Source organism: Atractosteus spatula, chromosome 11, assembly GCF_055471065.1.
Source record: "Atractosteus spatula isolate fAtrSpa1 chromosome 11, fAtrSpa1.hap1, whole genome shotgun sequence".
In the NCBI taxonomy this organism is placed as follows: Eukaryota; Metazoa; Chordata; class Actinopteri; order Semionotiformes; family Lepisosteidae; genus Atractosteus; species Atractosteus spatula.
This window is the reverse complement of record NC_142716.1, coordinates 38126904-38150505: the sequence shown is the minus strand read 5'-3', so window position 1 is coordinate 38150505 and position 23602 is coordinate 38126904. Positions and strand designations below refer to the sequence as shown.

Genomic DNA, 23602 nt, shown 5'->3' with positions numbered 1-23602 from the left:
GTTTGAGTCCAAAATAATATTCACTCATTATATCACCATTATATTTTTGCATATTAAAGTATGAGGCTTTCACAAAATCCCTCAATAGTTAAGTGAATTTGTGTAATCACCGGTTTCACGTTTTTACCGTAATGTGCAGGTATATGTGTGTGTACTTGTACACAGTTTCCCAAAGTGATCTTTACCTTCAAAGTGGTTGCACCAAGTCACCTCAATTATTTTATGTAGTATTATTTTTTGCTTTTTCACAAAACATTGAATTTTGAACTTGGCACAGACTTTGGCTCTTTAAATCTTTTATTTAGAAATTCAAACAATTTTTAATATAAGAACAGTTTGTTTCTTGCAACCACTAAGACAGGACTGGCGGGCACGATTTTATAGCTTTTGTGGACACACATGACACCTCATTGGGCGAGAGTCCTTCTCAGTTGGTGCCGTTTGAAACTATCCCAGATGCACGTTTAAGGGCTGATTAGGATACATCCATCCATTTTCTAACCGCTTCTTCCAATTCAGGGGTGTTGGGGAGCTGAAGCTTAACACAGTAAGAAAATGGGTTCATCCTGGATGGGATGCCAGTCCATCACATGGCAGACAGACACAAACACAGGTGCACCCACCAGGGTGATTTTGTTTTTGAGAAGCCAATTAACCTACCAGTATGTCTTTGGACTGTGGAAGGAAGTCCTCACGATCACAGTGAAAAAATACTCCATGCGGATAGCACCCCTGGTCCACAGTTGAACCCAGGGCCCAGTGCTGGTAGCAATGCTAAACACTGCAACACCATGCCTCCTGATTAGGATACAGTGCTATTTTATTTGGCACATCTGATTAGTGAGGTAGGACACTGAATATTTTAGTTTAGGGTAGAAGAATTCTTACCTGGCTTTCAAAAATCCAAATTAACATGGTGTTGTGTTACTTTCTTGATGCATATAACAATGTACAGTATGTGGTTCAAAAAGTGTCTTTGGTCTTTGCCCTAATTCTTCATATCTAGCTTATTGCTCTGGACTCTGCTGAAAAACAGGGTGCAGTATTTGCTGGTTATGGCATGTGAGCTATACAATGCCTGTTCTTTGAAAGCACCCTTGTTTGCAAGCCTGTTTGATGGAGTACTGATGGTCTCATCTCTTTTTTCAAATTTTTCAGGTGGATGGCGTCAGCTACCTCCTGCAGGAGATCTATGGCATCGAGAACAAGTACAACACTCAGGAGTCTAAGGTACTGGACTGAAGCACTGGTAGGCACGGAGCTTCTCTGCAGCTGTCATGGCTGAGAGAACAGCAGGCAGAGTGATGTATAGGAGACTATAACATGCTGTATCTATTACAGACCATAGAAGTACAATCCTGGCATAACAATCAAGAATTGAGTTAAAACAAAGAATATACAGTACATAAACATAAGATGCGATAACCTTAAATGAAAATAGCTCATTGGGTTTTTAGTAGCTAATTGACACAAGTCTCTCATCCAGCCTATTCTTGAAAGAAGCTAGCGTATTGGCTTCAACAACAGAGGAGAATAACTTGTTTGAGCCTTTCACAAGTCTTGCTGTAAAGACGTGCCTGTTTCTGATCTCTGATTTGTGTTTCACTGATGGTGCTGAAGACGTTCATTGTGTTAATTATAAGCATGCCTTTTATAGGAATACCTTTTGAATACCTGAATACCTTTCATGGTCTTTGTTAAAGATTTAAAAGGCTCGGTTGTTTTAGCCTGTCAGCAGGGCACTGTTTTGAGCCCAGCACTGTACCTAGTAGCTTACCTCTGGACTGATTCCGGTGCAGAGTTAGGTTTCTGAAAATATTTTCAACACGGAAAATAAGAATAAAACTGTGCTACACCAGAAGAAAAGGAAAAATATCTTTTCAAATCAGATCTTAAATATCCTGGCATCTTTCAAAGACTACAGGAGATGCTACAATATTGAAAGTTAACCCAATATTCTGGGGCCTGTCCTTTTGTTTGCCCAGGTGGCGGATGACGAGATCAGCGATAACAGTGCAGAGTGTGTGGTTTGCCTGTCTGATGTCCGGGACACCCTCATCCTGCCCTGTCGGCACCTCTGTCTCTGCAATGCCTGCGCAGACACCCTGCGGTACCAGGCCAACTGCTGCCCCATCTGCAGACTGCGTAAGACCTGGTGCTCCACACTGAGGCTCTGTAGGAGGGAGGGGGAATGGCCAAATCTAGATGGAGGACACCAAAAGAAAGTGTTTGCAGCTCTTGTTAGGTTTAACAAAATTCCAGAAATGATCAGCTGGACATGGTTACATTTTTTCCACAGAAGAAGGTGGTCTTGTCACTAATTATAGCGGTTTTCATTTACAGCATGGTAGTAAAAAGTGACAAAAAGATACTTCAGTAAAAGTTTTACCGGATATCAGAATCACCCTTGTAATAAACTTTTTTATTTTAATTTGGTTTCTTCTAATTTGGCGCAGTGTAGGTTTTGGAAGTAATGTGTTGAAATGCTCACGCTAAATAGAAGGTCCTGGAAAAATTGCTGTCAAGACTTTAACACAAGCTTCGTGGGACGAAGCAGAGCTGTTCTGGTTCTGAATTGACTTGGGAATTGTTAACATCATGTTAACACTAACTTCTCAGACTCATTTGACCAATTAGAATTAGTTACAAAATGTTAGTTATTCTATGCATCTCGGAGAACATGACCATCCCATTACCTGGAGCACAACTACCAGCGCACTGTGCGTCTTGTGTATAATGACATTGCATAGTGACATGTCACAGTATTAGGTACCCCTGCCGAATAAAGTTGTAAGCCCCTGTGAATAGCAAGAGGAGCTCGAATGGAATGTGAAATATTCCACAAGGTTTTAAAGTATCTCCAATCCTGGTCTTCAGGCCTCTTGAGCTCTTAAAATATTGAATGGAATTTGAAATTGGTTGTTAATCTTTTACTGATTTTGGTGTTTCAGAATAATGTTTCATTGCTGTGGTGCCTTTGAGCAACTCCTTGCTGCTCATCAGAGCCTGAACCAGTAGCACACTTTTCAATTCTTGATTATACCTGATTTAAGAAACAGTCTGAAGCATACTTGAATATGTTCTATTAAAAAAAAAAGCTTTAATACTAGGATTAAAATAATATCTAAAAGTTCTGCATGAAAAAGTGAGAAAACAAATTTAATTAACATTTTATAGCTTTTATGTTGCCTGTTTGCACAGGGAGTGTTCGTATACAAGGTTACAGCTAATACTCAAGCTTTAATCACTCTGTCCTTCATCCACATTTTCCATTTTCCAGCCCAGCGGTTTTACTGTAAATTCTTTCTTGTCTGCATTTCACAAAAGGGTTCCCTTTAATTCCCTCTAATCCTGAGTAACCCTAAGAACAATTCAGTTGTATGGGGGAATTGCAAAACCCTTTTGCACCCAAGGACAAAAATGCTTCTGCTTGTCTGACAGGAAAAAGGGAAACGGAAGTTTTTTTAAACGGAATTTTGTTTTGGTGTTCAACACCTTTGTACTTACTATAAAAAGAGGGAGAAATTTTTGCATTAAACAGGAAGCAATGAAATTCTTCGTTTTCTGCAGATTTATTATAGACTTTATGAATCTGAACTTCTTGCTTTGCTTCTGGTTTCTGAAGAGATGCATTTGGCAGTTTGCTTCCAGCGGAAACAGCAGGAGACATAGCTAACAATGCGCTGGTGTGTCATTAGCATTCCAAATGCAGTCGTATAGCCAGCTGCAGACAAGGCTGCTCTAATAACAGTTATTCTGTGTCTCTGCCTGTCTTGTCAGCCTTCAGGGCACTGCTGCAGATTCGTGCCATGAGGAAGAAGATGAGTCCAATGTCCCCCACTGGATTTAACCCTGTCATTACCTCCCAGACCTCAGACTCTGAGGAGCATTCGGTAAGGCTAGTGACAAGCTCTGAAGACTGAAGTGCTGCTTCTGCTGTGGAGTATCTGTCCATCCATTTTCTGTCTGCTTTATCCAGTACAGGGTAGGCTCTGGGGTCTATCCCAGCAAACAACTGGAACGGGAGTGATATACCTGTGTGTGTTAACAACTGCACCACCATCCCACGCCTACTGGATATATATATTCATGCATCTTTTTTATACATAGCAGTTTATAAAACATGTTTGTTAATAATAATTCCGGAATTGGCTCTTCAGTTGTACCCTCAATAAAAGATCAAAGGAGGATTCCCTGAAAGGTTAATAAGTTTACAATATCACCCTTGTTGCAGGGCCTCCTGATAAGCTTTTACAACAGAAAAAAATAATTTGCCAAGCATAGCTGTCCTCCAGAGTGCTAGAAAATTTATCATAGGAGGATAGGGGATAATTATGATTTATCATAATGTATTTCAAACAGATGCAATTTCAAGCAAATGTCCGGTTTAAGAGAACCTTACTGAAAATGTCTTGAGTCGTTTGAGACCAGCCCTTCAGGCAACCATTTTTGTACTTCTGCCATAAAAATTCATGCATTTTTATCTATTTAATGTGAAGCCTTTATTTATTGTTCTAATGATTTTCTTCTTGTGATTGTTTCCATTATTGGAAGAAGAAGCCAGGAAAAACATCAAACTTGTCCCAGTTTCACACAGTGCTGCCATGTTCTTGGCATTAATATGGGCCTTCTGTGTGACTGTAGGCGTCAGGCCATGTTTTCGTGCCTGGTGTTATGTGGCTATTGTGAAATCTCAGGCTCAAACGTGCTTTTTTATACATGACAAGGAATATTTATTTTTATTTTTTTAGGGGTTCAGTTTGTTATATGCACAAGTGCAATGAAATGCTTATTTGCATGTATGCTCCAATACAAAGTACAAAGACATTAACGGAATCACCAAAAACAAACACAGAACAATAGCAGCAACAACAAGTTAAAAAAAAAAAGTCAGACAAGAAGTTTGAGAAAATACCATCAGTGTGAGCTAGGGGTGGAGTTCAGTAATCTGACAGCTTGTGGGAAGAAACTGTCTCTGATTCTGGACGTTCATGCCTTTATGCTCCTGTAATGCTTACCAGAGGGAGAGGAAATGAGAAACCAGGATGACTGGTATCCTTAGCGATACTTCCAGCCCTCCTGAGTCAGCGGGTTGTAAAAATGTCTGAAACAGAGGGGAGCTGTACTCCAATGATGGACTGGGCTGACCGATCACCCCCTGTAACGCTTTCCAGTCAGACACCAAGCTGCTGCCAAACCACACTGTAATACCACACATGAGCACACTCTCAATAGCACACATGTAAAATAGACCACATTTTTTTTAAGTTAAGTTTGCCACCTCTCCAGTAAGAATAAAGGTGGGACAAGGTACTTTGTAAAGTGTTTATTTTGCAGCTCCTTGGAGGTTAAGAAGAAGTCGTACATGCTGTCAGGTGATTTAAGTGTTTTGTTTCTTTACTGTGTTGGCACTGTCTGTTTCAGGCCTCCGAGCACATTCCCCCTGGGTATGAGGCGGTGTCGCTGCTGGAGGCCCTCAATGGCCCCCTGAGCCCCTCTCCCTCTGCACCCCCGCTGCACAGCCTGACTGGTGGCCACGTGTCGGGGACCCTGCCCTCATATGCCAGTGAGGGCCACGGTCTCCCCGCGCGCGCACTGTCTCCACTGGAGCGCTCTGTTGACTCCAGCCAGGGGCTCAAGCTGAAGAAGAGTGGCTCCAAGTGGGTATCGTGATGTCACTTCCTGAATGAAACAAGACTGCTATAACTGCTACTGCACATCTTTTACTCATACAGACATTTATTTATACCTTAGTTCATTTGAAAACAATCAGTGTATTGTCCAATTTTGGTCTTCTTCCTTCAGATATGGTTTTAATAAAGCCAACAAAAGAAGATGGTAGCAATTTCTTATGGGTTTCTGTCTCGAATACAATCCCAGATGACCATCTGGCTCTGATATAAACTGTCCAGTTCCACAAAGTTTTTATTAACAAATTTCAATCAAGACCTTTCTTGAAATTTGACGTACTAAATCACAGTCTCCAGCATGTTGTGCTTTCTCAAGCACAATATAATATTATAGAATGAAAACAATATCAATGGCAGCAAACTCAACACAGGCAGAATGACTATAAAGTGCTGATTTCCTCTTTCATCATAAATATTATTTTTCTTTTAAAAAATTTTAATTTTTTAAAAACGTTTTCTCACATCTTTATTGTCCCTCTTGGCAGTTGTTTTTTCTTGAATGCAGTATGACTGACAGCGGGTCTTAATTTCAACAGGACTCTTTCCCAAAATTCCTCAATCCTGGCCGAAGAAGATGACGAGAAGTCTGGCAGTGAATTGGAGATCAGGACATGCAGGAGAAAGATTGTAGATGACCAGCATGAGGTAATGTCCAAGACCAATCAGTGCTGTCTTCACCACTACATCTACTATGGTCAGAACAATCCTCATGTTCATGAGCAATCAATCCTAAGAACTTGCGCAAAGCTTCTAATGATTGTTTAAACCTTATTAATTGCTGTTTGGAAATCTATATACTGTATTTCATGTCATACACTTTATTATTATGAACTGTACTTGCTGCTTGTTTGAAGGCCTTCCCTTTCTAAATCCATGTTGGAATTGCTTAAAATGCAGTTTTATGAGTATTATTTTGCATTTAGCTCTCACTGTTGTTTCAATGTCTTTAACACAATCAGAACTAAAACTGAATGGATTGGTCTATAGTTCTTTTATTTCTATGTAAGTTCTGCTTACATTTCCAATTCTCCAGTCTGTACTGTACATACTGCTGCCATTCTTAGCGGGTTAAAATATCTATGGCTAACATCCCTCATTTACTTATGCATAACTTGAAAACACCATTTTAAGTAAATCACACTGTGATTTTGTATTTAGTTGCCCTTGTAGAACCTGGGATGGTTATATCTAACTTGTCCAATGCCGTTGGAGTTCCTTCAATCACATGAGGCAATTTTTATTCAGGCAGCATTATGGAAATGTGGATAAGATTTGTGGATTTGTGGATTCGAATCATGGGTGGCATCATGCTGTTGTTTAATTACTTTACTTTACTCCAGTAAATGCTCTGTTCTAACTTGTCTAAATTAAATCATTTTAACTGTATTCATAGTCAGCTTTTGTGTTCCCCATCACATTATCCAGTTTATCACAATTTATTCCAGTCCCAGTCCCAAACTATTAGGAATCCTTAACCATGTGAGCAGACTGTCTCAGTGGCAGGCAATGTGTGGTTAGCTAGAGAAACATGAGACAAACGTCTATGACCTCCCCCGGCCAGAACAATCCCTAGATCTCAATCTTATCGAAAACAGGTGGAATGTTCAGATGAATGATATTCACCATCACAACACCTACTAAAGACCATCCCGCAATCGTCTTGTCAAATACAAGCCTCATCAAGGCCAAGGTGTGCCTGCTGCTCATGAATGATTTGGTGGGGTTTCCATTCAGTGGGAAGTCTTGTGGTTATACACAGCTTTTATGTTGTTATGCACAGCTTTTGATCCAGCTTTTGAGAGCAGAACTCTGGAGAAGCTCTGCCAAATATTCCTTAATCTCGCCTTTAAATGTAATTATAATGGAAGGGTATTTGGGGAAAAAAAATCTTCTCATTTTGCTGGCATGTGTTTTCATTCTTCAGCAGCTACAGGAACAGTCAATTGATTGTTGTCCATGAAAAGGTTTTGTCCTAAGAATAATGTTGGAAAGTTAATGATTCCCCCACAGCTTGTTTTATCACAGCTTCTTGTCAGAATATAAGCACTGTCCATGACAACCCAGAAATGCATCAGCAAGGTCATGGAAAGCAACAGTCAAAAATCAGCGTTAGATTTTAAGAACCACCCCAACACATGCTTTTTTTCCCTCTGCTTTTATAATAAGGCTCTGTGACATTATTGTATTTGTTTTGGCTATTGTTGTGGGACAGGCAGGGGCAACTCCTGAGAGTGAGAATCTAACCCTGTCGTCCTCTGGGGCCATTGACCAGTCGTCCTGCACAGGGACCCCACTGTCTTCCACAATCACCTCTCCAGAAGGTAGGGCTCTGCAGGGACACCCCACTGTCTTCCACAATCACCTCTCCTGAAGGTAGGGCTCTGCAGGGACACCCCACTGTCTTCCACAGTCACCTCTCCAGAAGGTAGGGCTCTGCAGGGACACCCCACTGTCTTCCACAATCACCTCTCCTGAAGGTAGGGCCCTGCAGGGACCCCACTCTCTTCCACAGTCACCTCTCCTGAAGGTGGGGCCCTGCAGGGACCCCCCTGTCTTCCACAATCACCTCTCCTAAAGGTAGGGCTCTGCGGGGACCCCACTGTTTTCCACAGTCACCTCTCCTGAATGTAGGGCTCTGCAGGGTCACCCCACTGTCTTCTAGACTCTTCTCTCCTGAAGGTGGGGCCCTGCAGGGACCCCACTGTCTTCCACAATCACCTCTCCTGAAGGCAGGGCCCTGTGTGTGTAAGTGTGGGGTTTCTCACTGTGTTAATCTGAACAAATCTCTCCAATTGTTGTAAGTGCAAGTATGAATAGTTCTCCAGGGGTCTATGCTTTCTTTATTTGCTATTTGGGAAGAAAGCATTTATGAGCTTCTATAAAAGCATTGGAAGATGGAAGATCAGAACAGGTGAGCTTAGCCTGGCAGGTGGGCCTTCATCTTCCAGTCACCCTGTATGTTTCTCTGCAGACCCCGTGAGCAGCAGTCTGGCCCAGTCGGTGATGTCCATGGCCTCCTCCCAGAGCCACCACTCCCAGCTCAGCACCGACACCATCTCCTCCATGTCGGGGTCCTATATGGCTGGAGCTGAAGGAGAGCCCCCCGAGACCCCCGCTGACAGTCGGGGTCCCTCACAGAACGGGGAGGTGAGTAATGTGCTGTAGGTTTAAGGATCATGCTATTGCCAGTAACCCTGGGAGAAGTCCTTATCCATACAGAGGAAGTGGTAAAGCCTGGAATTTAGGGATCTGAAGAGGTTGTTAATAAAAGATGATTCATTATCAGATTTATTGGAGAGATGCTTGTTGTAAAACATTCTTTACTTCTTGGATTTTACTGTTGGCATGGTTCAATCTGTTTTTTAAGAGAAAAGATAGTAGAAAGTATGAGTTTTCCGGGAAAGCATTTGAAGACGTTGTTGAGATTTGATACAGAATACATCAGAATCAAAAGAAAAGGTGATGGATTTCAGACAAAATCCTTCTGGGACACTCCTGGAGAAGGCTCAACAGCCCAAACGTTGTGTTTCTCCTTTTTATTTTTCAGCATGGAATTAACCTTTACTTGTTGTTTTGCAGCCAGTACACGCTGACCCAGCTCTCTACTCGAATATATATAATTTTGGAATGTTCAAAGTATGTGTGATCTAGTTAAGAAAACAAATGCTTGTGTTTCACCAGGTTAAACTAACATTAACATTTTCATATATTAGGAACATCATACAGACGGAAATTGCCTATACCTTTGATAATTGATTTACAGCCTGTGAACCAAAAACATCATCTGTTCATCCATCTTCTGAAAGCTTCTCCAGTAACCCAGAGTCTTTCCAAAAGAACAGGGCACAAGGCAGATCTACACCCTGAAGTGGACACCCGTCCAATGCAGGGCTCACACAAGGGGGCAGTTTAAAGACACCAGTTAGCCTTCCCAATATACCGATGAAAGGGCAACTGGCAAAACAACGTGTGAACATAAGAACCCTAGAACATGCTGTAATCTGTGACAAATGCTACATTTAATGATGAATATGCATCTTTTAGGTGCAATATTTATCTATTGCCATTTGCTAGCGTGAATTTCTGTGAAGTTTCGACTTTCGACCTCATCAGATCACATTCGATGGTGGAAGAGTGGTTAGGGCTCTGGAGTCACACCTGGAAGGTTGTGTGGTCTAATCCTAGGTCAGGCACTGCTGTTGTAGCTGTTGTTCCACTGAGATCCCTTCACTATATTACTAATATACTAGGTGTGTAAGTGGGTAGAAATCTGTATCAAAGCGTCAGTGAAATAAAATCATAATAGTGTGATCTGGGCTGTTTAATTAAAGCCCATCATACTAACACTGATGATGTTATCACCCACATGTCTATGTCTTTTTCTTCTAAGGCTATAGCTCTTCTCTGAGCCCTTGGGAAAGTTTGCATCTACAGTAGCACATTCACTGTATTACAGCTCTGTGTGGGAAATTATGCTCAATTACAGCTTGATGAGACTTAATGTGCTCCTGCATGTGGTATTTAGGGAAGTATTGCAGATGAAGTACTCAGGGATATGTCCTCTTGAGTATGGAAGACATTATATGAGACAAACATGTTTGTGTTGTAGGAAACGCCCGTGGAGATGAAGGAGAACAATTTCCTTGCCATTGTAGCAGAGGAGCAGGACTCTGAGGTAACCACACAGGCCTAGAACTACAGTGCAAGATGTCAGCCCACGGAAACTGTCCTATGTTCTCTCTGTGTCTTTTGTTTGATCTCGGGGGTGCTAAATAAAGTCAATGTGAGACCCACTATTCCAAAGTTAAGGTCTAATGCTGATGTCCTGAATATTCTCCTGAATAGTTCTTATTTTTTAAAAGTTTGTCATAGCGTAGAGACAATATAAAACCGATCAACAGTAATTTTATCAGCAAGCCAATGAAGAGATTTAGCAAAATAAGATTTTCCCTGCTGGTAGACCAGTAATTCCTCTCTATTTTAAGCCCCCAGCAATTAATAGCCTACATAATCTAGACCATTAGATTAAATTATTTACCTGCATTCAGCAATCCATACGCATGCTATGCTAACATACAACCATTTAACAGACGATCATTAGTTCCAAAAGCAGTTATCGATTAACTATTTTAGCAAAATCGATTTGAAACTCAAAGGCATACTATTTTTTATAGTTACAGTTACAGCTGCTCCATACCCGTTATCAACAGTGATTCTCTAGATGAACAGTTCTGGCTCATTTGTTCTTATCCCGAATTGATCTACTTTCACATGTTGACAAAAAGTCATAAAAGATGTGAAGGTTGGCAGACCTCCATCTTAAAGCTGTTATGATTTATTATTATGCGGCACAAGCTCCATTTCTTTTAGCTGGTCGTGAAATGTGAAATTCAAAAGCAGTGGACGCCAACTGTGCCAGCCTTAGCTAAGAGCACTTTGGTTGTGTTAAATATTAACATGCATGCGTGATGGTTTGTCGGAGGCAGACTACTGCAGCTTGTTAGTGCCAACTTAAATATAGCAGCAGAGCCTGATTCACAAAATGAAGGGTAGTGCTGTTTTTAGAGTTTGTAGAGCACCCATTGTCCCGAAACCAGAGATGTTTGGCTGGAGGGAAACGGTGAACAATGAGGTAAATGCAATTACTTGGAGGTGACTAATCACAGATTGCACATTGGAATTGCTCAGCATGTCTAAGCTGTTTTCTCCTCTCCCTGCAGGGAAATGATGTAACAGAGGAAGAGTGCCCCTCGCCCACACAGGACCCGGGTAACTATGAAACCGTGGGCCTGCAGGGAAACATTGGAACTGTTCACCAAAGGCTGCCTGCTCTTCGGTAGTGCCAGCAGGCTGTTCACCATGATGCAGCCGCGCAGTGTACCTCAGTGTGAGAACGTGCTAGAAGCCATTTGAGTTGTAGTTTTCTCTCAGTGTTTCATGGAAACAGTATTTTGTAATATTTCAGATGTGAAAGAAGTAGTTTCAGATGTATGCCTCTCGAACCGGAGCTTAAGACTAACTATTTTCGCTGCAAGGGAACCAGGCATCCATGTATAGGCTGAGAGATGAATTCCAAAAAACTTAAGGGAGTATGGAGTTTGTGGCCTAGTACCCTTTTCTGTTTTTAGATGTTGTGCAGTAACCACCAGGTATGACAAAAAAGCATCTCTGTGGTTTCATGCGCACTTGGACTTGAGGATATTTAGTTTTTCTTTGCAGTTGTCATATCACACATTTGGCAGTAGATGGCGTAGCCTCTCTTGAAAGTTTATGGCAGAACATGCTCTAAATAAGTCATTTTGTCACCTCCTGCTTTGCAGAAAATGTATGAAAGGCTCCACTAACTTAGCGCTTAATGTCTGAACTTTTACTTTACACTTTCTGTGTGAATTAAGCCTTGGACACAAGTACGTCTGATATGTTGGTGTAATGGCCAAATGAGATTTCTGAAGTTATCTTGAGTTTATTTAACAGAAACCAGATGCCAGTGTCAGTGTTTTGTTTATAGCCTTGGTATTCATTATTGTTTATAGAAAATTGTCTCAGGATTGTTTTGGAAGTCTTAAAAGACTTCAGTGTCTTTATAGTTGCTTAAACTGCTGTTTTTTGTCTCGGACAGAGTTATTGTTCAGCAGTACGGCTTTATCAAGTCTGCACCTTCGCTGATCTTAGACATTGAGAAATCAGTTTTGTCTACAGTGTGAGCTGCTTACAATGACTGTATGCAGTTTGTATTAAGCTACTAGTCCTCTACTTCTGGATATTCTACAAAAGTTATTCTATTTTTTTTGTTTCATGTTTCATGTGTCATGATTCATGAGGAATTAGGACATCCATTTAAAAATAGGCACTTTGGAATATCAATTGAATGTTGACCTGCTTGACAGAGGGTGAATCAACTGGCTGGGAGACGAGGAATTTAGGACCCCCAGTGAAGAAGTAAACCCAGGGTTTACTGGCAGCCACACATCTTGAGAGGGGGTGACGGAGAGATGCAGAAGGATGAGTACAAGAAAGAGAGTGGCTTGCCATTATAGTTCTAGCTTTTCGGGAAGTAATATCATAGATGACTGCATGTAAGAGCAGCAAAAGTGAAGGAGAACTCAGTTGCTCCTGAACCTTCAGTATATACTCAGTAAAACGGCACTATCTGTGATGATAATATTGGTGTCTTTTTATTGCATTATTATACACAGAAGTACATTTCAAGATAATAATACAATTGAATTTGGTCCCTGCTAGAGTTGCATGGTAGTCGGTTTCTCTCTGTGCGTTTCTGCTCAGCTTGTGCATAAATGTCAGTTGTTTCAGTGTCTCTTTGTGCTGCAGTGGGCTTTCTTCCCCTGTCGAGAAACTAACACACAGCATTTGGGATGATCTTTTGTTTAGACTCCTTGAGAGGAATGCATACACTGTACGAACTCAGTGCAACACAGCAACCTCCCAGATCCCTTTTTTAACCAGAGCTTATCAGAGGCAGCAAGTTTCACCCTTCCTGCTTCCATAGATGTGGAAGATACAGTGCTTTTTGGCCGGTTGGGAATTCAGACAGACGACTAAATTTTAAAGGAAACGTGATTGGTCTTAGCTCCCCACCTCCGGAGTTTGTCTGGAATAAGTGTCAGGCTTTCTGACAATAATAACAAGTGAGATGTTCTTGGATGTATTAGAAATGCCTGTGGCCCACGGAATATTTGTGAATGATGTTGCAAAATGTCTCCTCCTGATCCCAGCAGACATGCTTGGTTGACACCCTAAATGACTGATGTTCTTTTTTTAATCATCACCCTAACCCTCAATAGAAGCCACTGTCTTTGAAATAACGTGTAATGGCTTTTGAAATACAGCGGCCACAAGGAGAAGCTCTCTTGCCAGGAGTGTACTCTCCAAATATAAATAGGCTTAAAAACAGGATATTTGCTCTGTGCCAGTGAAGGGGGTTTCTTTTGAATCCAGATTTTGCACCTTCCAAATCTTTGTAAAAAATAAGAAAACCAATGGCTAATGCCTTTGTTAAAGGTGCCCATAAGTGGGCTTAAGACATTTTTTTCTGGGGGGAGTGAGATAGTAAGCATAAATATACAGGGCCCATATTAAAATGGACTGTCTTGACTTTGAGATGGGACACAACATCAAGCACAAAAGGAGCAAGCACAAACACACCCACCATGCCTGGCCTGATGCAGAAGGTGATACAGAATGCTGATATTTATACTGTAAGTAATTATCAGGAAGAAAGAAAACAAAAACTGCCTGTTTCTTGCAGCTAAATTTATTTTAAGGATAGTAAAAAGATAATGATTGCAATGAAGAAAGAAAGAAATATAGTAATAAAATCTCATTCACCATATTTTACGACAGACATTAGTGCATTGTTTCTCAGACGTGTCTTGGAGGTCCTCCTGTTGTGCAACACTTTAATCCAGACAGCATTTGATTGTCTACTTTACAATGTACACAGTGCATTAAGCTCTGTCCTGCTGCTTGCTCGCTGTTCATGCATACTGTATTGTAATGCAGCTGTGTAAATTTGTAATTTTTATTTGCATCTGTTTACAAAATACAAAGTAGAAATGTATTTGCCCTCATTAAATCAACTGTCTTTATAAAGCTGCCAATCAAAAATTAATAATTCATTGGAATATAAATAAAGCCCCTCACTGTATTTAAATATAGGCCACGTGCGTGCTTTATTTACAATGGGAAGGACTTAAAATGTACATGATTTCAGGTGCTGTATGATCAGGAATCGATATCCCAGACAGATCTGCCATGTCCTGGGTTCCAGGAGTGGTTTGAGAAGCACTGGATTAATGTAATCATCTGTTGCAATCGCTAACAGATCACATGTAACCAAGCGCACCTGGCTCCTGACAAGAAGAGCTCCCTCTGCAGGCTGGCCGCAGGTTTCGTCCCGTGAGCCTGCGCCTCGCTCTGCCTGTCCCCTTGTCCACACTGCTGCCCCCTGCCGCTCTTGTCTGACCTCTGACCTCGCTTGCAGGTGGGAGGAGGACGAGTGAGGTGCCTTGTCCTGAGTTTGACAATAACAATCAGGGCGTGACCCCCTGCTTGACAGGGCTCGACAATGAGCTGGTCCCTGACGCCTGCATCGCTGGTGAGTGGCAATCCGTTGAACATGGACTTTCTTCAAGTCTCCACATCTTTGGATGGAAAAGAGGTGGGGTGAATGGTCAAACCATGCCACAGAAAATGCTCTCTTTAGCCCCCGGCCTATTCTATTAGCTATCAGCACACCACTCTCTCATATGTAGCAACAGCGGTGCCACTTCAGCATGATGCTTACCTGGCACATCTGGGCACCAGACTACTCATCCTGGCAGACTCAGGGCAACAGGGATTTAGCCACAACAGTGAACTGATGCCATTTCAGTGGCACTGCTCTAAAATGCACAGAAGGGAAAAATGAAGAATGACATTTTAAAATGAAGAAAGTACATTTTATATGTAAGGCACTATTAAAGTAGTGTTTTGTTGCACTGTTAAATTCTGTTATTTAATGAACTCAAAATGCAAAGAACTATACTTCAAAATACAATGAAAAAATTATATTGAACCACTTTCATTGGCACTTATAGTGTATGTGTGATGTATTTTGTGCAAAAACATTTAAAAATGTCCATTTATTCTTGCTGTTTATGATGTCTGTAAACATCGCAGTACATTTTGAATATACTTCCAGAATGTTTCTTTGTATTTCTCTTCTGTTTGTTTCACTGCAATTGTGCCCAGAGCCTGAATAGAGCCCTCAGCAGGTGAGCGTGAAAGGTTTAAGTATATACAGTATCTCATATATCCGAGCCATAGCAGGATTAGTCCAGCTGTTTCTATTGAAGTCCAAGTAGAGCTATATTTCTGTAGACTTTATTCTTCCCCACATTTGACTCAGGATTCTGTAGTTTCTGTGTTTGCTTCTAGCTGCTTTTCTAAAAATCCCTTTTCGGAAATCCTGGATATAATGTCAAAAGCAGAAAGACTAAGCCTTTGTCTCCGTTTTCTGAAATAACCACTAGATTATTTGTGAGAGATTTGAGAAATACACAGTGCTGACTCTGAAGTTTTTACAAATATCACACCTAAGAAGTACAATATATAGCTCATTTAAACAAAAACAGCGTTTCTGGTTCATACTGTACTTCTCATCCCAGTCTCTTTCTCCACTGTCTTCCCTCTCCCTGACAAAAGCCTTTTAAGTTGGAAGCGTCTGTGTCCAGTCCATCCAAGTGTGAAGTTCATGTTCAGTGTCTGCCAGCTCCTGTTTGCTTTGCTGAGCCTTAGTTTGGACTTGTTTGTGTTGCGTTTCCTTCCCTGCCATTCCAGTTTTGTCCCATGAAACCTTGAGGCCATTCCTGGAATGGGAAACCCCGAAAAAAAAATGGGTTTTCTTTCTGCTTGCACCAGTGCTCCAAAGGCCAGGCCGTTTCAGCCAGTTTCTCAGGTGGCTGGAGGTTAATTCTCAAGCCCTAGAACTGTTGGTCCTAACATATTGATCTTGTGGTTAATCATACCTGGAAAAGTAGTTGGTTTTTAAAAAAAGTTTTATTGGGGCATTTTTAAAAATGTATGTTTGCCTTTGTAATCAGGTTGTTAACACTAATTTACAATATATTGAGAATTAGCCTTGAAGAGCCTGTTTGTCTAGAGCAGAGGTAATATTAAGTTAGTTGGTTGTAAGGAACAAGGGCTACTGTTTTCCCCCCTGACATTTACTGGGAAGGTCTTGTCTTCATCTTTTCTGCAGGGCTATTCAGTCATGATAAGTAGTGTTTGTGATTCCTCTCGAACAGAATTTCCATCATTTTCAATTTCTTTTTGCATGCGGCTGCCAAAACAATTAATCTCCTCGTCTTTAGAAACGCTCTTATGTTTGGTGCGTTTCATTGTAGATAGTGGACTAAAGTTTTTACTTGGGGAAAATCACATGTTCATGTACATTTCTGACACTTTAATCCTGCAGTGTTTAATGCACTTGTGAAAATCATCACATATATTTGACTTATTAACCTGTCTTGTATTTTTTTTTCAAGAAAAGCATGTGCTGTGTGATCTCCTGTATGAATGGGAGATACTGCCTTAATCTCAATTTCAGATCAGACAGTTTGATTTTATATTTTGTTTGGCAACCCCTGCAGAGAGTCAGTTTTTTTCTTCTTCGATACAAATGTAGGTTTTGAGGAAGTCAGTCTCAGTCCCAATGAATGCAGTTCCTGCTCGGGTATATAGAGTAATCTTCTGTTTGGACACAAAGATTAGAAATACAGAATGGGCAAATGGAAAGTATCCAGAATTTATTTTCTCACTGTGTATAAATGTACACTAAACCAGTGCGCTCAAGTGATTGAGATGGATGTTACACCTATGTGTGTCATGCACTGATGATAGCTAACCTGCTAAGCAGTGTTCAGCATACACTACCTGGATACTTCCTTTTGTATAATGCAAGTCTCTTCTTGTGTGGCTTATGTTGTGTATATCATATCATTTCAAGACTTTGTGAACACTGGCCAAACAATGGCCGGGAAATATCTTCAATGTATTCCAATTCAGGCCTCTGCCAAGCCTATGGAATGTATGAGTTTGCTTGAATGGCCATGCTCATAGGAGGAAGGCTTTCTTTCTAACACCTCTGTTATCTGAACCACGCTTGTGAGCAGGCTCTGCATTCATTCTAATGACTTCTGTTTTCATTCACAATTCCTCCTCGTTGTTCTGGTCCAACAATGTGTGTGTGTGCTGTAAATGTGTTTTGTTCTTTCTCTCCATTTCTCTTTCCCCATTGTTCCCCCTTTCTCTTCTTCTGTCTTTTCCTCCTGCTCTCAATGGTATGGACAGCTTTGGAATCATGCCCAGTAAACATTGAAGAATAGGTATGGTACCATAGCTGTTAAAACACATATAACGAGGAATGTGTAATGAGATCAAATGGGTCTTTAAAATTTACTACAGATGAAACTAGCATATGTGTAAAACATATAAAACAGGTTAAAGAAAAGAAACTTGTGACGTCTTCTGGAGAAGCAGCTTTCAATGTTTCTTATATTCTAACAACTGACTTGAAAGCGAACACTCTATAATAACTACAACAGCTTAAAGGGAATGCAAACTACAATATTAGTCACTTGGAGCTGAGTGAGTGGTATGTTTATGAATTATGAATCAGATTGTGTTTGTGGCTGTCAAATTGAGCCATTGAAACTTTTCTTTACAAAAAGGGTGTTAAGTTTGACTTCAGAATGCAGATTGTCAAAATCTCCAAGCATGTTTCATGAGGGCAAGATGTACACTTCGAACCGTTTCATTTTCTCTTTTTAAGACAATTGCAGATATAAATATGGATGCCCAAGATCTGAAAGGTTATTTACTGTATGTGTTTGTGCATTTTCATAAATAGTAAAACTAGTTGTTAATTGAATGTTGTTTGTTAATTTAGTAACTCTGCTAATTTTATTGTGTCAAGAATCCTATCACCTCACTTGATTGATATGATACCTGCAAATGAAAAGACTTACTACATTTTTGAATAACCTGTTAATTATATTGAATAACTTGTATAAGAACAGTTTTAGTTACAGGTCACTGTTGGGAAATGTGTGTCAGGGCTGGAACTCTGAAATAAATTATTCAGAAAGCAGAATGACTAAAGATATGTATACATGTTTTTTTGTCATGAAATATTGTGGGGATAAAGTTTCTGCAGCTGTCTCCCCCTGCAGGGCTAGTGTTCCGAGGGGATTACAGACTGGGAAGAGGGCTCCTGCAGCAGCACGCCTCCACGAGCAACATCAACCTGGAGGAAGAGGAGGGTGAGGAAGAGCGCAGCATTCCCCCTCAGACGTCAAAACGTGGACCCCTTGCCGTGTGACCGTGCCCCAGCCCCTGCACTCCACAATTTCGCCAGGACCACTCCCTTGACCCCATCACGACGCACCCCAACACCTTGTCTTACAAGTGTTGGGGGACAAAACAGTTCACTTTTCCGTCCATCGCTCCCATACTCAGCTCTGGCCTTCCTCTAGGAACAATAGTTAAAAGAGGCGAATCGCCAGGTCATGGCAGGAACCATGAGCCCTGTGTGGCTGGATCTGTCCATACTTTGAGCACTTAAATATTGGGGGTTTGACTTTGTTTTCTTGGCATCGTCCTTTTTTTTTTGCTTCTGGCAACTCCTCCGCATCGGCAGCCAAAACTTTTCAAATTCTGTGACCCCTGTGTGCAAAACTGCCAGAAACCGCACTGTGAAGGACGTGTGCTGCACGAGGCCATTTAAGACTTGCCATCAAGCCATGCTGTAGGAGAATGAATACTGTACTGTTGCAGGTTTGATTTCTTCAACTCGAGCTTGTAACCTTTCTCAAGAGACGGTTTTAGTGGGAATTTGTGGGGCCTATGATAGCCCTTCCCTTCCTTCTTAAGCTCAGACTGGCCATGTTGAATTATTTAATTATCAAAGTCTTCAAAGGTCTGTTGGCTGCTGATGCACAAAGTGAAATGGGGAATAATGCTCTTTGTGCATGCTACACAACACAGTGATGGGGTTTATTGCAAGGGTGCAGAAATAGTGGACATTCTGAGACGTGCCAGTGAGGACTTCTGGGGACAGCCAGCTCATATAGTCTTGAAAAGCCTAGTGTTTTAAAACTCATTCCAAACCTGCAGAGAGAAATGTTAAGCTGCAGCTACCAGGGAGCAAAGATAAAAATGAAAATGCAGGAGCAGGAAATCTGTTTGGACTCCATGGAGAAAGTAAGTGTGGGATGGGATAGTTTGGTGTCTGCCAGCACAAAAATTGAAGGAACGAAATTGAATTGAACTTCCTTTTAGTGTAGTCAGTTGTTGTTTATATCGCATTGCGGGGCAGATGATGAAGATGGGCTTCACTAAGCTGACAAGGTCTCATTTTGAAAAAATCCACCGTGAAGTTAGCATCTCTGACATTAAGTGCATTGGCGGAAGAGATCAGTCCATGTCAAAGAGGAAAGGTATGACGGAAATTGCCGTTCTCAAAGCTGTGAGTAGGGAACAAGTTGGAGAGTAATAAGCCTGTGGTCCTGAATCCCACTGAACATATTTCTTGCACATTGTGTTACATCCCTGGGAGTTGCTCATGTAAACGCATCTCATCACTGGATTTGTGTATAAATTGGAATAGATAGACAAGTAATTTGCCACTTCTGGTGTATTATTGTGGAATATCGCCATGCTCCATCAATCACCAGCGTACATTCTAGAGTTCTGTATTGTGATTTCACAGTAGTCATAAGGTCATTTTAGAGAACATTAACGAGATATTAAGAGATTTTTATGTGTGGGTTAGCATTTTCCACCCTAAAGTAGTTTGACGATTTCACATTTTGTTAGCCGAAAAAATAAGATGAGCAAGGTTAGTAAGCGTCATGAAAAGTGCCACTTTAAAGGGTTTTCTGTTGTGTGCTGAAATTCTTTAAATAGAAATTAGGCAGAGGATTTGGCTTTATCCCATACTATAGTGACACTTTATTAACACGAACCTTCAGAAATCAGCCTTTACAGACCGGGCTTTACCTAAAGGTCTGTAACGCTGCCGGTAGGATAAAGACTTAAAAATATTGAAAATACTGGGAATTCACTAAATAAACATTGGAAGCTTTATTTGAACGGAACGTCTGGGAGTTCCTGAAGCCCATCGAGGTTAGAGAGGAATATTGGGGCTCTGTTGTATAGAAAACGACTTCATTTTCAGAGGCTTTTAAGGCACACACTTTGAACCCTGTGACAAATGAGAGCTCAAATATTCTAAAGTCCCAGAGTGTCATGTAAGAAAAGGGTTAAATCAGGGACTTCGAACCGTCTGCCCATCGCAGATTCCAAACATGTCCCTCGAGGCCGGCCTTCTGTTTCAGAGGAGGCTTCCTGTGTCTACCCGGCCTAAAGCCGCCATCGAGCGCTGGATCTGGAATTCTGCGGTTGGCGGGTGGGTTTAATCCGGGGCCCGAGACTTTCAAAGGGGAAGCCAGCAGCGTAAGCTGCCCCAGAGGTGAAGCATGTTAATGAAAAAAAGCCAACGGGGACCCTTTGGGGGGGAAAAGAAAGGGGCTTTCCTGGACACCTTCGCTTGGCAGTGAATGAATCTCTTTCACAGGCGCACACACACACACTTGCACTTTAGCACTCTGTCCGGGAGACTGGGGGGATTGGATGTCCGTGTAGTTTCGTTGTTTTTTTTTCTTTGTGTCGTTGTTTTTTTTTTGCTGCTGCTGGTGAGATTCCAGAAACCTTCCACAAAGGAAACAGTAAAGCAATAAAATGTCTGCCGCTTGGCTGTTCAACCCCGTCTGTGCTGACCTGTCTTCAGGGTCGTTTCTGCCCATCACAAAGCCACAAGTACCCCCCACTACACTGCTGGATTTAAATACCCCTGCATGCCATTTAAAAATGTAATAATTACCATGTTGCTCTTCCTCCCGCCAGTCACAATAATATGCATGTGGTATAGAGTGATAATGGAACTCCGGAAGAGGAAATCTGTACACTGTGTTCTCTTACACAGCTGGAACCATCTTCTCATTCCCAGTAGCTTATCCAGGCTTGCATGTTATTGAAAGAAGTCTTTAACATTAACAAATTTACATTCACAAAAGGAATAAAACTTAACTTGAGAATATGCTGCACAAATTGCAGTTTCAAGAACTGCAGAAAGGGAACTTTTGAAAACGGAACAAGTGACACGGATGCTGCTCTTTTCAGAATCCTCACCTCTGTGTGTAAAGGCATCACGGTGCTATTTCAGAGACCTGTGGTGTTTGCATGCATTTCAGCTAGCTCACTCTGTCCTACCATGGTATTCTGAAGCAGTACTGTGGTGTGGTTTTATAGATATTAAATGCACTAGTCCTCTCCTGCAAATGGTTTTGATTTTAAAACAAATGCCTGTTTTGAGATTGTTTATTCATTAACAGTTGTGACTGTAAAGCCAGAACCTATGATTTTATGTAGAAGTTGTTGCTTCTCTGTATAAGGATGTTTAACTGGTTTTACTCCTCATGTTTTGCAGGAGCCCATAGAGTGAGTTTGTTTATTTAGGATTTGGTTTATACCGAGCCCATGAATAACAAAATGCAAGCTTCAAATCAGCCCGAACTGAACATTTATGTGGAAACTTGGTCTTGGATGTGGTTAAATGGTTCTGATTTGTTCTTACGAAGGACAGCATATAATATAACTCACAATATTTTATGAGCTGACACTAGGGAAAATGTTGAAGCAAAAAAATGTATTCACAGCATCATCACGTCACTTCCTCTAAGCACTTATCCATTTCAAGTCCACAGTAGCCCAGAGCCTATGCCAGGAAGCAAAGGGGGCGGGGCAGGTTACACTCTGGATGGGATACCAGTCTATCGAAAGGCAAACAGAGATACAAACGCAGACATGCACCCAATTACACCAGGGTCAGATTTCCCAGAAGCCGGTTAAACTACCAGTATGTCTTTGGACTATGGGAGCAAACCCACACAAACAATGCAAGGACATACAAACTCAGATAACACCTCAGGAATTGAACCCAGGTGATTAACAAGTGACACTGACAAATGAAAAGCTCAGCTCTAGGAATTCTTCCATGCAGGTGGCTGGAGAGTATCCTTACTCGCACTTCTGTTTGTGGGACAAGCAAAATGAGGTAAAAATTGCAATTTAAAGCTTTTTCTGTTTTCACTCAGTTGGTTTCAGTAAAAAATTTTTCAAAGTATTTTTGTTGCTGTTCAGCTGGCTTGACCAACATTCACTTGCTGGCTCTAGCAGTGCAACTGCAATTTAAATCAGTCAGGGATATGAGCACAAATGGTTTAGTCTGAAGATCATTGCAACAGTGAAGAGCAGTATATTCCCTATTATATTGTTCTCTATAGTGATATAATATTTATGCTCCCTAGCTCCTTGTCCATTTGAAAGCACTAAACAGTTCTGGTCCACATGTGCACTTCATTCTCAGTCTGCCTCGTTTCTGCACAGCAGGTTTGTTCAACTCTGCTCTACTCCAGCTGTGCTACTGGCGCTGTCCATAAAAACCACAATGGTGCACTTACCAGCTGCCTCTGTCCAAGACGAAATGGCTCAATGCGTCTCTCCTTTGCTGATCTAATCACCTGTTGAAAACATGAGGACTTTGTATGAAAAATGAACGATTTGCAACCACTCAGTGGGTATTGGTGTTACCTGTCTGTGCTATCTGTTAAAACGGTTGTGAAAAAAAGGGAGAGTGAAAGCACTACTAGTCTCACTGGACTCCAGATAAAAGGGTGCATGTGCTTGAAGCTCATGTAGAAAAGCACCTTAGTGTAGCTATGTCCAGACCTGTCGATACCTCCACTTAGTTCTTGTGTACATTTGCACTACACTTTTAACCCTTTCCTTATCTGCAGTGTTGACCAATACCTCTGGGCCTATTCCGAGCCTACAGCTGCATGTTAAAATGGGCAAATTAATAATTGCTTTTCACAAAAACAGATGAGTGTGAAGATAATGAAAGGGTTAAATCTCTTTAAGAATGACTTTTATGGAGTTCCGGTTCAATAAACTTTTTAAAAACGCCTCACTGGCTATGTTTTATTTCTGCTCTTTTGCATGTATCTGTGTATATCTTTTGATTTGTTTTAACCCTCAAACAGCCTAGATGGTTAAACCTTTTAGTTTGTAGCCTAACTGCACCACTTTCACAAACAACAGCTGAACATATTCCAACCAGTGTCCTGTATCAGAATCTGTTTAGATCCTGCTTATGTACCGTGATGCTAACGTGCAGCGCCTTGCAAAATTATTCTTTTTGCATAAGACTTAACCAGCTTTGCACACTGAGATGGTACAATCCCATTCTTATATGCAACTTGCTTATGCACACTCAAGTTGGTTGGAGATCA

At 41.2% G+C, this 23602-nt stretch overlaps 1 protein-coding gene across 4 annotated transcripts in view; it reads left to right on the top strand.

Moving 5' to 3' along the window:
• The window catches only part of rnf157 (ring finger protein 157), a 40105-nt gene extending 16828 nt beyond the window's left edge, over window positions 1-23277 (top strand). For 2 of the 4 annotated variants that reach the window (XM_088927933.1, XM_088927936.1), the window contains exons 9-19: window positions 1159-1230; window positions 1986-2145; window positions 3781-3893; window positions 5425-5660; window positions 6227-6335; window positions 7903-8011; window positions 8662-8837; window positions 10300-10365; window positions 11411-11459; window positions 14692-14805; window positions 18422-23277. In XM_088927933.1, coding sequence (XP_088784059.1) covers window positions 1159-1230; window positions 1986-2145; window positions 3781-3893; window positions 5425-5660; window positions 6227-6335; window positions 7903-8011; window positions 8662-8837; window positions 10300-10365; window positions 11411-11459; window positions 14692-14805; window positions 18422-18570 — 1353 coding nt within the window. In that variant the 3' untranslated portion in view covers window positions 18571-23277. Of the gene's footprint in view, window positions 1-1158; window positions 1231-1985; window positions 2146-3780; window positions 3894-5424; window positions 5661-6226; window positions 6336-7902; window positions 8012-8661; window positions 8838-10299; window positions 10366-11410; window positions 11460-13809; window positions 16079-18421 lie in introns of those variants that run through there. The other 2 variants (XM_088927934.1, XM_088927937.1) reach the window with 2 other exon arrangements.
• Window positions 23278-23602: the final 325 nt, after the last annotated feature.